The 18,177-nt window shown below is 43.1% G+C and overlaps 2 protein-coding genes across 2 annotated transcripts in view; one reads left to right on the top strand and one right to left on the bottom strand.

The window, feature by feature from the left end:
• The first annotated feature begins 5,348 nt into the window (after positions 1-5,348).
• On the top strand, positions 5,349-12,720 carry ap5z1 (adaptor related protein complex 5 subunit zeta 1). Its single transcript, XM_079232783.1, has 18 exons — positions 5,349-5,406; positions 6,382-6,519; positions 6,748-6,928; positions 7,313-7,463; positions 7,588-7,700; positions 7,816-7,990; positions 8,139-8,198; positions 9,111-9,251; positions 9,397-9,434; positions 10,012-10,174; positions 10,320-10,498; positions 10,645-10,787; positions 10,922-11,040; positions 11,248-11,375; positions 11,478-11,575; positions 11,666-11,798; positions 11,993-12,207; positions 12,298-12,720. The coding sequence occupies exons 1-18, from the start codon at positions 5,366-5,368 to the stop codon at positions 12,548-12,550; spliced, it is 2,469 nt and encodes an 822-aa protein (XP_079088909.1). The 5' UTR covers positions 5,349-5,365; the 3' UTR covers positions 12,551-12,720.
• Positions 12,721-14,140: 1,420 nt separating this feature from the next.
• Positions 14,141-18,177, bottom strand: part of LOC306749428 (monocyte to macrophage differentiation factor 2-like) — a gene marked incomplete at both ends in the record, with an annotated part of 6,252 nt that continues 2,215 nt past the window's right edge. The window contains 6 exons of the mRNA XM_079232721.1: positions 14,141-14,341; positions 15,239-15,308; positions 15,504-15,605; positions 15,688-15,762; positions 16,308-16,468; positions 17,159-17,240. Coding sequence (XP_079088847.1) covers positions 14,141-14,341; positions 15,239-15,308; positions 15,504-15,605; positions 15,688-15,762; positions 16,308-16,468; positions 17,159-17,240 — 691 coding nt within the window. The remainder of the gene's footprint in view (positions 14,342-15,238; positions 15,309-15,503; positions 15,606-15,687; positions 15,763-16,307; positions 16,469-17,158; positions 17,241-18,177) is intronic.

The following is an 18,177-nucleotide window of genomic DNA, read 5'->3' as shown; positions in this document are numbered from 1 at the left end:
CTTGGGATATGATCACTGATAATTATCTGCAGGAAGAAGCATCTGAGTCTTCATGAAGTAAACACACAGACCTAAAGTGAGGCTTTGCTCATTCGGGCTCACACAGTGTCCACTTCATCCCTTTCCCTTATAAACAACATCCACTTTAATCCACTGACGTCTTTCCATTTACCTCTCTTTAAAAAAAAAACTTTTCCAGAGGCACATTTCGACTCTCCTCACCTTCCTCTCACTCCCACTGGGTTTCCTCTCTCTTATCATGTCACACACAACCGCTGTCCGTGCATCTCTGGGATTTGCATACTGTCTGACCCAGTGGGTGTTGTCCAACAATCCTGCTTTGTGACTTGCAACCTACAGTTAGGCAAATCAATGCTATCTGACGCCATTACTCATGTAAACACACACACACACACACACACACACACACACACACACACACACACACACACACACACACACACACACACACACACACACACACACACACACACGTTTGCATACAGCTGTCATCTGAACCCTGCATGTGGAAAGGATGAATCGGCAAAATCCACCACACGAGTTGGCAACACAACGGATTTTCAGTCAAATTCAGCTCATCTCAGTGACTTCCTCCACATCATTCTGATACACTTTCCACCCCAGACGGTCAGCAGAGGACATCAGCAATAAGCTGCTTTTCAAATGCAGTCTGAGGCAGACAGAAATATCACACCCCTCTCAACACTTGACGCTATTATTTCTCTCTACAGTGTGTATATGCTGCCACATTCACGGCAGATGATGAAACCACAAACACACGCACCCGTGCTCTCATGCAGAAGTACACAGTGCATACAGACACACGTTGAAGACACACACGCTGACTCCGTCAGTAACCACATACATGTTTCCTATTCTCTCTTCTCTTATTTTGGAGATCATTACCGAGAAAGCTAATCCTCACTTCCTCCTTTTCAGACCAGATGTGAATAGTAGGTCTCTTCCTCTGCGCTGCTTTAGTCCCCTCAGTCCGCCACTTTTCTTTATAGTATTGTGGTCAGGGGAGTTGAATGGCTTTTCAGAGCAGTGTGTGCACAGAGTGTGTGTGTGCGCGCGTGTGTGTGTGTGTGTGTCCTCGCCCTAGACCTTGAATTTTCCCTTTTTTTTTTCAGCAACTTTTTTGCAGACTAAAAAGAGGCAGACACACAAACACAACACCGCCGCGCATCAAAGAGCAGCGTGAATGTTTCCATCATTCTCCAACACTCTGCTCATTGTTTTAACTGTTTACCACCTCGCCTCGCTCCGCCTTCGTGTCTCTTATACATAACAACAAGATGTATAAGGAAACTGGAAATTAGATTTGCTGTAATGAATAATGAAGTAATTTCTTGACTTTTGCAGCGCAGTGCCTGAAAGTTTAGAATTAGGATATTTTTCATGTAATCTGAGTATCTCTCCCCAGATTATCGGTCATCAAACTCCGTATAAAAAATCTGCACTGGAAAACGGTGAAGTGAGCTGAAAATAAAGACTGTAAAACAATGGTTAAAAAAAAGTCTGGGGTGCCGACACACTCACCACATTTAAGAGTAGGCTTCAGACTTTCCTTTTTGATAATATACAATACAGATTATAGTTAGAGCTGTTTTGGACCAGCCCTTAGATATGCTGCTGTAGGCCTAGACTGCCGGGGGATTTCTTAAAATAACCTGAGCTCCTCTTCTCTATCTCAGTTATTACACATTATTATTCTACTATATCCACTGCTGCTGTTATTATTGGTAGTCATAATCGTTCCTTATTATTATGCTTACTACTCTCATTGTATGAATATAATAGTCATATGCATTTAATGTGTTGTAACTGTTATGTTATTTATTCTGGTCACATGACCTCTATTGTACTTCTGTCCATCCCGATAGAGGGATCCTCTCCCGAAAATTGTGTGATTTTGGGCTCCACAAAATTAATGAAATTGAATTTAAAAAAACTAGTAGCAAACATATGCAGCAAATATAATTAAATGAATACATATTAGAGCTCATTTTAGTACATATCAGTTTGTTGGGACCATATTCTGGAAATGTATTTTTATCTGTGCATTTACAAAAATCCCCCAAATATCTTTGCATTTTAACGTTTAATTAATGAGAATCGTTGGCTGCTGAGATTAACCCTTTAAAGATGGAGCCAAGAAGAAAAAAAGAAGCCACAAACAAGCCAAAAATAGTGCCACTGTTCAGCCCGAGAGTATGACGTGTATGGATGCAGGTCCTGGCATAACTCTATTAAAAGTGTTTATTCTAAATAGTTTTAAATTTTTTATATCTTCTTTCAGAATGCTTCTTATTTCTTATTATATATTTGAATTGTCTTTCATGCTTTTGCAGCGACGATAACTGAGCAGCCTAAAAACCAGTCAGTATCTTTGTATTGTTGGCTCAGTGTTTTTAGAAGAGGCGTTAAAGTGAATGTAAAGGTTTGCTCCTTTCTGGTAAAGCATCTGTTTGCTGATGGTTCAGTGGAAATGCAAATCAATTTCCACCGACTTTCCGTTATGCTGACATCATTTTCTATAGATAATCTAAATGTCGTGCTACACCTGACATATTTTATTGCAACAACTCACTTAATAGGATGATTTACTGTCCCTTTAACCCTGTCTGTGCAGCCCAAATGATCTGTGAGGTGTGACACATGCAGTCATTTCCACCTCATTAAACTGCCAAACCTGCATGAACTTGTCTGAACCCCAGATCGAGTACACTCTCTGCCAACCGCAGGTATTTTCTGCACACACACACACACACACACACACACACACACACACGCACACACACACACACACACACACACACACAAACTGAAGCAAGTGAATGTCCCACTGACCCACAGGTAAGTGAGTTAAGATCATAGTGCAATCCAATCCAACGTGTGAGCGAAACGTGGCTCAATGATCCTATAGAAGCTGTGTCACGTGGGATTGGCTGGCCAGCAGGCTGACAGGCAGGTGTGATTGGTTCAGGTGTACACACCATCATAAAGGATCCATTGTCCGGCAAAAAATAGCTGGTGCTTGTACGAATTTGATATGTGGGTTCTGTCAGTGCAGAGAGGCGGAAGAGAGCTCTTTTAAAGGCAGACGTGTGTTCATTCCTTTGGAGCGCTTTCTGATCAATATTGTTACATTTCATTAATACACATTGGTTACAAGCTGGAAGGAAAATAGTCATTTTTCTTGTGCATACTTCTCAAAATGGAGAGATCTTTCTATTGCGTAAAACATATTACTAACATTCATGATCAAATATATTATAGTCAATGCAAGCCCAATAAATAAGCAGTCCCATCTGTATGAATGCACCTGTGTGTCTCTCTGCATCGCCCTCATTCCCTTCACTGGATCCCTTTGTCTTCTGCGTCTCTATTGGAATCCCAAATATTTGGATGATGGGAGATAATGGCCCGATAATGACAGAACGTCAGCTATTGTGTTACCAGATTAATACATGCCTTCATTTAAGCCAAGAAGATGTCAGTGACAGCTTAAATAAACGACGGGGATCCGGTCAATAAACAACATTCAGACAGACAGAAGTGCAAAAAAAAATCCCAGTATCAATAAGTGGTTTGGGCATCTGTTAAGGGACAAACTTATTCAAGTTATTATTAAAGTTATCCTTTAATATCTGTCCAACATCTGTCCAAAACACAAGTCAAAGTGACTTATTTTTTGGACACACACACACACACACACACACACACACACACACACACACACACACACACACACACACACACACACACACACACACACAGACAAGCTGTCCCCGCTGCGGTGATACGGGATGTAGCTAATATTACTTCGGCCACCTTTCTAATAGATGTCATTATTTCTGAATTGATCAACACTGAACTTAAATGCATAAAAAAGAAAAAGAAAAGAGAGAGTTATATTCTATAAATGAGAGGTGTTTTGCCTACCTGAGATGCAGCGGAGAGTTGTCCAAAGAGTTGAAGGGAAGTAAAACTCGGCCGAGGTGTGGTAGTCTGTTTGTTTATGTTGTTTTGTTGTTTGTTTGTTTTAAAACGGTTGATTAACCATGAATCCCAGAGGCTTAAGTTGTCTCCATTTATTCAAAAGAGAGGGCACTTTCAAAGTAAGTGATGAGCGCATGGAGCTGTGGCACCGACTCACTGTGTGGCAGAAAGACACGGAGAGAGAGAATATGAGAGAGAGAGAGAGAGAGAGAGAGAGAGAGAGAGAGAGAGAGAGAGAGAGAGAGAGAGAGGCGGGCGGTGTGAGCTCGGATGGAAATAACAAGTTTTCTGCAGAGGTGAGGAAGAGCGCACCCTCAACTTCTGCAACCTGTCTCACTTTGTGTGCGCGTCCGTCTTCAGGTACGGTGGCCGTGTGGACGTGTATTCATTCAGTCGCACGGGGACCGCTTATAATAAGTGTATAACTGGTCAGTGTCTTATCAAGTGTCTCTTGTTCATATGATAAAGGTTTCCATCTGACATCATGGTTTACTTCTTCATACGCATTGCATTTCTTGCAACATGGAATTAGTGATAATAATACTAAAGTAGCATACAATTATACTTCACTTCAGTATTTCCAGTTCATGCAAATATGCAGATGTATACTCCATCGCACAGCTGTAGTGACAGGACTTTAAAATGTAATGGGTTATTTTTTAGATTTTAGTATTACTTAGTAAGAAAATGCCATTGCTATTCTGTAAATAAAAAGTCTAAGTAAAAATCTGATTATTTACAGTGGAGAGATCTTTTATTTGTTTTAATTACAAGGCACGTGGATTAAATCCGGAGTAAAAATGTGGTAACCTGTATCAAAAGAAAGACTAAATTCTAATTGTCTAAAAATAGTCTGTTTCTGTAGCGTTTTGATGACGTTTGGAAAACCGTGTGCAGAAAGAACACCTGTAAAGTGTGTTATTCCTCCAGTATCGGTGAGGGTTGACATACTAAAGCCACCTGTTTGGTCCTCATAGGATGAAAAAAAAAATGCTACATGGGGGATAATTTGCATAACAGTAAAATGCACGTGTTTAATATAATTTTTAGGCAATTAATATATTGAAGACTGTTAACTAATACTTCCTAGAAGTGAGACAAAAAAACAGGTTGTTGTTCAAACAATCATTGACTGTAGATTGTGGCTTTACGTGCACTGTGATTTATGGCGTATGATATTACGTGTGAGTGAGTTGCAGCTGGACCGCCATCACTTCCCTCAGTGAAGGCGGAACCAACGTGACGGTCATGTGATTCCTTCAGGACGCGATTAGCGAGCGCACTGTTTACCTTTCGCTGAGCACAGAAAGAGCAGAGGAATGCGCGACTTTCTCTCAAAATGTACTCTCACAGTTCGGAGAGTTTAATTAAACAGGCAAGGTAAGAACAAAATACAATAAATATGACTTCCTCCGCCGCCTTCAGTTCGCCTCGCGTCAGCGTTTCCTCTCCTGAGCTAACGAGGCTAAAGCTAGGTCGCCTGTTAAAACCCCACTACGCTTCGTTTTATTACTTACACTTTTAATGTTTCTGTTCACGTGGTGTTACTTTAACAGCTGTTTATCACCAGTATGACGGCTCACAAGTAATTCCATTATGGCGTCTGTTGTTTTTCTTGTATTTAAACGTAATTCACTGTAAATTGTCAGAATAAAGTGTTGAGTTTAACTGTTGTGTTCATGTCATTGTGTATTTCTGTTACTTTGCACAACTAAACGACGTCACGTTAAAGGGGTGATTAATGACCAAATACGGAGTTGATTTAATATTGTCAATAATTAGATGGTGAGATGTTTAAGCAATATTTGATATATTATAAATGTCACAAAGACCGATACAGGAGAACATTCCTGCCCACTGCTATTAGACTATAATAAATCACATCTGGCCAGATCCTCCGTCAACATTACATTTCATTTCATTTTGCTGACGCTTTTATCCAAAGCGACTTACAATAAGTGCAATTCAACCATGAGTACAAACTCAGAACAACAAGAATCAAGAAAGTGCAATTTCTTCAATAAAGTTAACTGATTCAACATCAACAGCCCTTGCAACCACTTCTGTTGTTTAGTTAGTCACTGTACATACATATATACACTGAACATACTTTTAATTTTTGCCCTTTCTTTATTGTTTAATTTCCTAAATGAATACGCTCTGCTGTTTTGTTGTATATATTGAGTATCTTTTATTTGATGTCTTTTTTTGTGTCTTTTGATGTCTTAAAAATATAACTTGCTGCTATTGTGACACACTAATTCCACCTTGGGGATGAATTAAGTATCTATCTATTCAATAAATAATACATATTTGAAGAGACAAAACCAGTTGCTTTGTGTGTGTCCTTTCTAGAGAAATTCAGGAGTCTGAGCTGCAGAAGTTTCAAAGCAGATTGGGGAAGCTGCTCCACGGGAAGGAGCTCGGACACGAGGCCGTCGACTCCCTGCAGAGGCTGCACCTCATACTCTCTGCTACCAAGTACACCAGGACGTAAGAGCTCCACCGACCCACACACACACAAGTCCAGTCCCCTTCCTGACCTCATTCCTTTCAATCTACCTTCCCTCTCTCCACATTTACTGTCTGTGGTGATCTTACCTGCCCTCAGTCGGCAAGCACAAACTTCAATCTTCTTATTCTTGGGGTCCAAACTCTTTTAATATTCAGTGTGAGCTGTGATTCGTGAACACATGTCTGCTACATGTCTCCCGATCAAAGGTTGCCCCCAGAGCTTCACAAGAGAGTTAAAGCCCTCCTCTCGTCACCTGCGGAGCAGTTTCAGGTGCTGGGCTCAGCTGTGCTCAGAGAGACACTGCCCCCATCTGGCCAGGAAGTGAACTACAACCAGGAGAACTTGCTTCAACTGAACAGTCATGCTGCTGCCCTGCTGCTCTCACAGGTGTGCAGGAATGTATATGTTGTTGTTTTTTCCAGCTTCAATCATGATTATTTTGAGAAATATATGCGATTTTAAGAAGCTTTTTGTTGCATCTTAAATTGGTGTTGGCCAATCAGACAATAGTTGTTGATTTTGTGAAAATCCTTCAACAACAACTTTTTCTATAAGTTACAAGAGTAAAATGTAACATGGGTTGTTTTGGTTTGTGTGTTAAGGTAAATCAGTTTAGAATAAAATTGTTTGGACTCAGTGAAAATACATAAAGACACACAGACAAACCCTGTTTGTAGATTCAGTACACTTTAACACATTAACACATGAAGAAGGAGCTTGTGTTATTTTCAAATGACCCAATCTCCGTCCCGCAAACTTAAACCCCAACAGGCTGGATCCAGAGCTGATCTATCGTCACTCTGCGCTCAGCTCCTCCGCAGTCTGGAAAGCCGACAGCCGGAGGGTCCGGCCAACTCGCTCACACACACCCTGCCGATCCTCAACGCCGTTCTCACACACAGCCCAGAGTGCCTCACTGAAGGTAACAGACTGAGAGTGGGGCAAAGTTCAAATAGAAAGTTAAAAGGCAATCCAATCAGTGATCGAGCCAATTCCACACGCACATAAATCAGCATCCTCTGTCCTTCCCTCCACCTGACTTACAGATCACGTGACCCTCCTGAGTAAAAGACTTGTTGATTGGTTGCGTTATGCTAGCATCACTCAGGGAGGCGGTGCTCCCTCAGGAGGGTTCTTCACAGGGCCCAGGTCACGACAGGTGAGCAATCCACTCATATCCTGCATATGCTTTCAACTCTTTCACTAATGTAAAAAGTGGAGAATATACAGACATTACTTTCTGTTGTTTATCTTTGTATCTGTTTGTTTATCAGCCGGTACCGACAGCAGAGCTGGATGGGACGGTGTCGGGCGACTTCTTCACTGTGCTGTGTGTGGGCCAGGGCTTCACAGAGGACCAGTGGATGAACGTCTACTCCTTTTCCATGCTTCGCCATTGGCTCCTCACCTACCACTCTGTTTCCAATGGCAACAACACAGCTGACACTGGTATGACCTTCCCACCAATACAAAATAAATAAAAGAAAAACACAACCGTTTGCCTCCCGCTGCTAGAGAGGCTCTTTGCTTCATGTCATGGCTACAGAGAACATACAAGGAGCGTCAGTCTCAAAGCATCGTTCATATCCCTCATCAGCTCCAGCAAACAGGCTGCAGCTCAGCCTCTCGCTCTCCCTCTCCCACTCCTTTTCCAATGGTAAGACATGCGAGGTTCGTGGACCTGCCCTGCATGCGCGTGTGCGTGCTTCCAACAAGCTGCACGTCAGCTGAACATCTTTTAACTTTCGGGGTGGCACAGGTCACCTCACGACCCCTGACATGGTCATGACTCACACCTGATCTAACAAGTCGATCCTGATCTGTGACTTCTTAACAACTCTTTCACTGTTTTTTTTTATTCTTCCTTTAACCTCCTGCTGAGCTCCTAATCGTGGCTGAATCATGGGGATGAATGACTAATAAACTACTCTGTGGACTCTCACGCATATTACTCTGCTTAAACATACATCACATGTTTTTGTGGTAAAGTGTGTACTATGAGGAATAAATCTGATTCTGCCCGTTTGATTGTTTGCGCTCGACTCTTCTGTGAGTTCTTGGTCTTTAATCTTTATGTATAATTCAATCAAAGTACAGTGTATCCATTTGGATATGCAATTTTTATTAATTCTGGTTGATTTGGGACCTTTTCGATGCCGTGGTATATTTCCAACTGTTTCTCTTCTTTCTAGAGGGATGTGGCAATGATTAACTGAATTAACCGATTAACTGTCTTTAAACCTTTCTACTTATCTCTGATCTAAACAGTTTAACGGGGCCCGGTGGAGTTTTCTTCTATAACAACAAACAAAGTTTCTGGTTATATTACAAAACTAGTCACTAAATTAAGTATTCCTGGTGGCTAAAATGAGAAGTCCCTCTTGATTTAAGTTGTTTTGCTTTCTGTAAATCAAGGCATTGGTTGTGATTTACCACTAAAAGCAAAAACCTTTTGAATCGCTTTAACACCTGTTCTCTGTTCACATTCGGATAACAGATGTTTGAATCCTCATTTCTCTCAGAAGGTTTTTGAGTCGCGACCTCTCACTCCTGATCTCCCGCGTTGCAGATGACCGGTCGGAGGTGGACGGATCAGTGGTTTCCATGGTTTCAGCGACCTCCTCCTCCAGCCGGTTGCTGCCTCCAAAGGAGCGTCTGAGAGAGAAGGCCTTCCAGTACTGCCAACGCCTCATCGAACAAAGCGACCGCAGTGAGTGTGTGGCCGTTAAAGTGTGTTGTGGGAGAGAAAAGGAGGTAACAAATGAGGTTGTCTTGCATTCTTTAGTATCAGTTCATTATATCTTACTCCGTGTAAGTCTGAATAGTCGTAATGTTTATTTTTCTTTTCATCTCAGAGGCACACAAGAAGACAGATACAGACCTGCAGAAAGCGGTGAGTCTGTGTATTGATTATTAGGACTATTGGAATAGACACACACACACACACACACACACACACACACACACACACACACACAGGTTCAGTTTCTGGTACAAACAAAGCTCCACCTCAGCGGCCCACGTGTCCTAATCATCCTGTCAAAGAGTGCTAATCCATTTCAAACACCGTGTATTGAGACAAACTGAACTTTGCTTATATCAAGGGGGAAAGAAAACATCTTGAATAGTTTTCTGTTTGGTGTATTCTTCTCACTTCCAGTACATTAGCAATAATAATCGGTTTAAAAGTGTAAAATTGTGCCGTGTCTCAATATTGCAGTCTCTTCTGTCCCTACTCTATTACCAATTCACTGCACATCTACACATGTAACGGCTGAATACTATTTCATCTCATTTATACACGAGCAAAACGTTATTGTGTGAAATGTAGGAAAATAATGTTGAAATAGAGTAAAAAGATGAAAAACAGTAAAAACACAGACCTCACGTTTTTCTCTTAATCCAAGCATTATTGGAAAGCAGATTTTATACTGGTGCCTTTATTGCGTCTGTCATGTTTCCTCTCTTAGTGTCTGGTGGAGGCGGTGTGTATCCTCGACTGTGTGTGTGGGGAGGACGCCTCGCTGGTCTACCGGACGTTCCCGTGCATTAAGGCGCTCTTCGGTCGGCTCAGCTCAGACCTGTCGTTTGCCAGGGTCCTGCTGCCCATAGCTCAGTTCTACCTCAACCACGGTGTGTAGTCACGGCAAATCACATCCATGCACAAGCAGGAATATGGATCCGAGCATTAGTTATTTCATGCCGACAGTTCAGTCGTTCGATTCACTAACAACAAAAGCATTTAAAAGGTTTTAACGGCGTACTTGTCCCTATGTAGGCGAGATGGCTGCAGTGGATTGTGAGTGTGTGTGGAAGCTGGTTTTTGGCCGATTCCCTGCTGAGCTGTTCAACAACCAATTCCTGGCACACGAGTTGCTACGCTTCCTTCGACTGAACCTTGAGAGCCTACAGCTCCGAGTGCCACAGTACTCCCACTCCTTCCCAAACCTGCTGAAGGTAAAAACCTGTGAAGACGCCTCCATACAGAGATATAGAGATCGCTTTGACTCTACACACACCTTCTGAGGGCTGGTGAGGAGTACATGTAGTACCGCGTGAGGGATACACAGGCTTTCTGCTCTTTCATCCGTCTGTTTCTGTAGTTCTTAGCATGGGACAGCCCAGCGGTGGTGGATGACTTTGTGGATCTGCTGCCTTCTCTGGTGACAGCTGGAACTGCAGTGGAGCTTCTCCACACTCTGCTGGACCTTCCCTGTCTGTCTGCCACGCTGGTCTTGCAAGTCAGGTGCTCCAAAACGCTCTTCAAAATAAATTATTTTTTAAAGTCCAAACTACCGAACAGACTGATTTGACTGTGTGTGTGTGTGTGTGTGTGTGTGTGTGTGTGTGTGTGTGTGTGTGTGTGTGTGTGTGCTGCAGGTCAACTTGTTTGCCCATCTCTGAGCCAGGAGGGCGTGGCCTCCTGTCGCTTGATGCTTTTCGAAGCCAATCTCTCCGAGGGCTTTTCCTCTTTCTGCTTCGAGGGGAAGCGGGTTCAGGTAATCAGTCACACAGTTTTTTTTTTCCTCCATAATATTAATACATATTTAAAATAAATTGCTTTAATCTGATGTAGATAGCCATGACTTTAACTAGTGTAATTCTCCAGAAGTATTTACTGTGTCTTCAAGACTGTATTGTAACAGCAGCCTTTAGGTCTTTGCTCTGGAAAAGTAACTGAATCCCTTTTCTTTCCTGCTGCACAGGTGACACGATTAACCGCCTGAGCACGCTCCATGAGCTGCTAGCTGAGACTGCTGATTGGCCGAGAGTTGTTCAGTGTGCCCAGACTGTCCCCGTGCTGTTGCACATTTTTTTCAACACAGTCGTTGCGGTGAAGAGATTAAACGTTCAATTAATTACGACTGCAACTACTGCGCATTAATATGCTTGGATGTTTAGTTTCAGCTCATAAAATCATCTTGTGTATGTGTAGATAGCTGATGAGAAGCTTTTAGCTCACTTGGTTCAAGTGATGCTGGAGAGAAGCAGCCTCCTCCTCAACATCCCGAAATACAATAAAGAGATATACAGGTATACCAAAATGTACTCTGTAGAGCTAAAGTGTTAGTCTGCTGTATGTCTTCACCCTGATCTCCTCACTTGCCTTGTCTCTGTCTGCAGGGTGTTCAGCTGCCACCTGCTGAGGTTGTGCAAGCTCCACCCGTCTCTGGTGGTGGACCAGTCTAACGAGCTGCTGGAGTTCGCTGGAGCCACAGCCAAGGTCTACAGCAAAGAAGAAATCTACACACACGTGGTAATGACACTGTTTGTGTGTCTGCATAAGACGGAGAGTGGATTTAAGGATCATACTTTTCCCCTTGTGTATGTTTGTGGATCTTGCTTGAATCTCAGCATCCTTTCCAGTGTATTGGAAAACGGTGGAATATAACAAATAATATGTACAAAACAAAACAAAAACACATGAAATGGAACTTGTTTGGCTTCCAGGTCTGGGTGCTGGGAGAGTACCTCTCGGTGTCGTGCGACTCTCGCTGCTCCGTGAGGCTCATCACTTCCTGTTTTGAGACGTTGGAGGCGGTGCTGTTTGAGATCACTTCATCTGCCCCGCCCCCTGGAGCGGATTGCCCCGTCCCAAGAGTCGTCACCTCTCTGATGAGCGCTCTGGCTAAGCTGGCGTCACGATCACACGACCTCATACCCAGGTCACAGCCATACACGTACATTTGTAATATCTATTTATTTTGTACTCACACGTGTAATGTCATGTAATTGTGCGTTTGTTTCTACTTCAGGGTGTCTCTGTTCCTCTCCAAGCTAAGGACGGTAACCAGAGGTGGGTCAGTTGCCTGGTGCTCGGATGAAGAGGACCTTGTTGCCATAGTAACTCGAGGTGAGGAGTTGTGGTCGCTGCTGAAGGCTCCCGGTGTGGCGCAGAGCGTCCTGACCCCGCCCCCACTTGTCACCACACCCCAGTGGCACAGAGACGCCAACGTGGCCATGCCTCTCCGACTGCGGGCCCTCACCAACCTCACACACTCCCAGTGATGCACACACACACTCACAGTGATACACACACACACACACACACTGACATGCACACCACACTTTGTCATTTTTAATTTGTACAAAGAGATTGGACATGAAATGGACATCCTGATGAATCTTGTATGATCTTTGCACATTATCTGTGTGAATAAATTAAATTTTTTGATTGACACTTGATGTGATGAAACATTTTTGGCAACCACAAAATACACAGACAAGTCCCAATGTAATATCGTGTTTCTTCTTTAATTCAGTGAAAATACAATTTTACAAAATAGAACATCTGATTAAAAGAAAAAAAGCTCACTTCCTGAGTAAGTCTCCCTTTGTCTGTAAAAACAGAAACGGCTTCACCACTTGAGGTTTGGGAGAACCTGCGAGTGTTATCTATACAGTGGCTGAAGAAATAGAAAAATTAAGACTGTAAATAGAAATGTGTTAATGCTGTCATATTCTGAGGATATAAAGGGAATTAGTCTGTTGCTGATAGAAAAAGGCTCAAGGGAAAGAATGCATCCCTTAAAAAAAAACTCTCAATCATCATCTTCTAAACAAAACAAAGCATACAGCCATGACCCTCCTTGTGACCCAGAAAGCTCTCGATTAGACTTTTCATCTTTTAAATAATGTGACAGTAAATTATTAGACTTGATTTTTTTTTTCCGGCTGAATTTCGGATTCAAGACAAAATATAAATCACAAGAGAATCACAAATGGACCACTTGTACTGAGGCCCGTTGTCCTCGACCGTCGACCTTTACCTGGAAGAAAAGCAGCTCAACTGTTCATTCATATAAGAGAGACCTCAAGTCTGTCTGCAGGTTGCTTCATGCCGTCAAAGGCCGTGTTCGAAATATAATACTGACCTACAATTTATACGAAATTCAACGTCTTAGTTTGACGTTGTAGTGCGTTCCAGCTGCATAGTACGTGACCACATGTGTACATGAACAGACATTTATGAGTGTGAGCTTATTGGACACACTCAACCGAGGTGTACTGTAGAAAACATGTTTAACACTAAAATATTGAGTCATTTGAATTTGCCTTTTAAAGGGCCAGTGTACAGCATTTAGCGTAGGATGAGTGTTTTTGTTTATGAAAACCAGTGGAAGCGAAGGTGCCAACTCTATACTTTGCCGCTGCGCAAAATGGACTAAACTAAAATATAGTCGGGGTTAGCACCAATGTGAAGGAATGCCTTCGTGGCAGATTTTCGCACATCGCTTATGGTTGGAATATGGAAAGGGTGGAGTCGGCTAACCCAGGCTAGTTCAGCAGGTGAAGTCACACACTGTATAGCGTAAATTCTGTGATGTTTGATTAAGGGAATAGTTTCCCATTTTGGCGTATTTGCTTTCTGTCTGCTCTATAATTAGCATGTTGACATAACTTTTAGTTCCACGTGTCAGAGTGTTTGGTCCCAGTGGAGAATGTCATGTCACCTGCAGCTGGCGGCCAGATCCTGTCAGCACCATCCCCCCAGGTGTGGAGATAAATTGTTGTCAAAGCACAGTCTCGTGACTTAGACTCACTTTTCTCAAGTCAGTCATGATGATGATGATGATGCTCTCAGGTGAGAGCGGCTAGTCACCTCGCCGTCTGCAGCGGCGGCCCGGGTAAGTACAGGTACCTCCAGATGGCGTAATAATGGCAGCATGCGCCTGCAGCCACGAAAAGATGCCAGATGGCGTGGGCGAAGGGGACGAGGCCGTCGCTCTTGAAGAAGGCCGCGCCCACCACATAGAAGACTCCTCCCACTGCCAGTTCACACACACCTGCACGCTCCACCTGTAACGGTTCAAACAGTGAAGATTTGGTAAAAGAATATAAAGAATATAAATGTCAAACTAATAGAAATGCACGTTCAATAAAATGTATTTAAAGGTGCTTTGCTATTGCAAAATACATGTAATAATGATAAAATAATCTTTATTATTTATTAGGTTCCAAACATCAGCAATGTTCCAACTCTTTTGATGTTTGGAACCTAATAAAAACATCTATGGAAGTTGTTTCAGTGTCTGAACTTGTCAAAGTTCTTGTAAGTTTTAACCCAGGAATTTGAAATTGTTAATACTTTGTGTTTTACATTTTTGTTTCCCAAAGAACACAGACTTTTTTTGTCAAAAATATAAATATATCTGCTGTAGAAAATAGTACCCAACAAATGTCTCTGTACACCTGTTTCAATGAGGTTTGGGTAAAAACATTCATAAACATTCACATCATAAATGATCTTTTTGACAGAAAAAATAATTATACAATTCTATATTTCTAATTCCTTTTTAAATATTTACATAATAAATGGGCTTGAGGATGAGAACCACAGAAAATAAGAGACAGACTAAAGATTTATTGGTTTTGGTCTTTTCATGGGATTTGTAGACAATAGAAAATATAAAGAATATATATCATTTTTGTAGTATAATATATTACAATTAAATAAAATCTTATACCTGTAAGAAGGTGAATTTAAAACATGTTTATGTGCTTCAGTAACTATGTATATATATATATATATATATATATATATATGTATATATATATATATATATATATATATATATATATGCGCTTCTGTTCTTTAAATACTGACAGTGTGCAACACAATAGCAGGAAGCCCGCTGCAGCGGAAGAAAGCCCATCTCTTTTGTCTCAGAAGCCGGATTTGTATTGCGTGCTCACCATAGACAGGATGACCAAAGCAGGGACGACCCCCATGGCCAAGTATCCAAACAGCTCGACCAGCTTGTACCTGCGGGTAGAAACAGAAACGACGTGAAAAACACAACACCTCCAGTCTTCTGTGTAATCTTCTGTGTTATCGTTTCTGCTCCAAACAGCAGCCCGGTGTTTGCTGTAAACACTTAAAGGGGGGGGGGGGGCGGCAGTTTGGTCTGGATTGTGTCAAACCGGGCACCCGGAGAAACACAAAGGCCGGCTGTGTTACCTCTCGTGGAAGAGGAAGACGTACATGGACCCCACACACGCCATGACCCATATCAGCCAGCGCATGTGGCAGGCCCAGGGCCCCAGCTCCCTGAGCATCAGCCTGAGGAGGAGACACAGCGGGACGGTCACTATCTCAATGAGTACACTACACACACAGGCTGCGCGTTAACCCCGTGACCCACCAGGGAGAGTAGGAGGCCGCGATGAAGAAGTAGATGGCCATTCTGTCGCACATGTGGAACCGGCGCTCCACCATCCTACACGCAGAGAGGGAGAGCTTGTTTCTAAATCATGACAACCAACAATCTCTACACATTCATAAGGAAGGGATTGAGTTACATAGGAACTGATGTTTTTTGTTTTTCAGTACATGGCAGGTGTCACATTTTAGAAGACAAATGTGGTTGTTGTGAAAACACAGACGCAAACACTCCGTGACCCTGTCCTTCGACACATAAAACACTGCTTGTTGTGTCTTTTTAGACTACTGTGTGTGAAACGCCAGAGGAGTTGATCGTTAAATATGTGAGTGGATAATATTTTTTTGAGGGTGTGAAGTTGAAGTGGATGTGAAGTTATTTTTCATTACCACGCCACATCTGTCGTTTTTGCTCCCCGGCCTTCTGGCTCAGTCGTAATTAACGAACTGCATGTCTGAGTGTGATGTGAATGTCTATCGGAGCAGCACATCAGCACACACATGCACATCTGCCAAATCCCCACCAGCGTTTTCCTGCCCCACACACACACACACACACACACACACACACACACACACACACACACACACACACACACACACCGGAGGTGGCTGATTTTCCAGGCAGCGGTGTGGAAGAGTGTTGAGGTGACAAACAGGCCGGTGAGCCCGCTCCCATAGAGCCAGGCAGCCACACGATGCCATTGGTCCACAGATAGGAAGTAGAGCACAGACCCGCCCACCAGACTGGGAAGGATCCACAACTAGAGGAAAAAAATCAGAAAGACACATTTTACTTGGGAGATTTTCTTGCTTGTGTGAGAATTATATTGTATTTGTCCTAAAAATGTGTTCCTGGCATGCGTTAACATTCTTTTCCAGCAAAAACAAACAACCAGCTGCAACCTCTGTTCAAGAAATTGTGCGTTCTTGCCGTGAGTTTAACGAGGAGATTGATACCCCAATTATTACCCCCCAACCCAATGCACTCATCCAACCCAAAACATCTAACTACTCCTTTTTGCTGATTCAGTATCAAAGGGGAAGATGATACTTGATGCTTATGAGATTCACTGCCCTGCGAAATGGCCTTGTTTGAGTGAATGAATGAATAAATGAATGGAATGAAGAACCAGAAACCCCCGGAGCCTTTGAGGCTTTACAGTCATTACGGACATGTTTCCTCTCCGTTTCCTTCCATGTCTCTCTGTCTGTTTCATTCACTCTTCTGATGGAGGCCGGAAGCGCGCAGGGATTACAGCAGATTAGAGGAAACTACAGGATGAATCACAGATTATAGCCTCCATGGCACGGCCCCCCCCCCCCAAAAAAAATCCTCCGTATTCAACCTCATTCCTCGGAATCCTCTCCATCTTTTCGTAGGCTTCGCTGAACCGACAAGACTCGGCAAGCACAGAGAGCACGCTGTGTATGAGTGTGTCTGCTGGGCTCACCCCGTGTGTGGCACAGTTTGCAGCGTGTTCATACTCAGTGGGCTGGTATCGCTTACTGGCCGGGACCCTGCAGTTCATGAACCTGAGAGAGAGAGAGAGAGAGAGAGAGAGAGAGAGAGAGAGAGAGAGAGAGAGAGAGAGGGAGGGATACATGGTGGTGTGTTCAGGTAATGAATGCAGATCTGGAGGGCAACAAGGTTCTGCTTTATTAGTTAATAAGTTACTGTGAACACACGGCGGCCAATGGGGTGTGCGTGTGTGTGTGGTGTGTGTGTGTGTGTGTGTGTGTGTGTGTGTGTGTGTGTGTGTGAGTGTGTGAGTGTGTGAGATGGTCATTCTTGAAGGATTTACAGGTCTCTAATCCACATCACGTTGTCTGAATTTTAGTGTGCCTCATCGTTGCTGGGGCAACTCTCTGCGTTGCTATGGTCACCAGTGATGTCAGTGGCTGCACTGCAACAACAGGATGCCACTGACCACGGCCTATTAAGTTTATTTGCATTATTTGTTATGTTCTACTACTGAAAAAGATACGTTGTGTGTGTGTATGCATGTGTGTGTGTGTGTGCGCGTGTGCATGTGCGTGTGCGTGTGTGTGTGTTGTGTAGGCTATTTAATCAGCAGTAAACCTCTCAATCCCAGCTTACAGGGAAAAACACATCTGGAAATGTTACGAAACCACATTTTATACGACTAGATGCGCACACACACACACACACACACACACACACACACACACACACACACACACACACACACACACAGTCATTTGAATGCAGCCTCTCATGCAGGGCCACAGGTGTGTCTGCGTTGGTCAGCTGTGTTATGTGATTACACATTTAGGCCGACGCCTCCTCATCACACGCACACAGACATCACGCTTCATTTCCAACACACACACACATGCACACACACACACACGCACACACACACATCCCATAGCTGCTTGTTTTAATAGTCTGTTAATTCTGCACAGGGGGGAGAAAGTGAATCAGGAGAAGAAGAACCAGACAAAGGGA

Source organism: Taurulus bubalis, assembly GCF_910589615.1.
Source record: "Taurulus bubalis genome assembly, chromosome: 17".
NCBI classification, from domain to species: domain Eukaryota; kingdom Metazoa; phylum Chordata; class Actinopteri; order Perciformes; family Cottidae; genus Taurulus; species Taurulus bubalis.
Note: the sequence above shows the minus strand (reverse complement) of the source record. Positions and strands in the feature narration are given on the sequence as shown.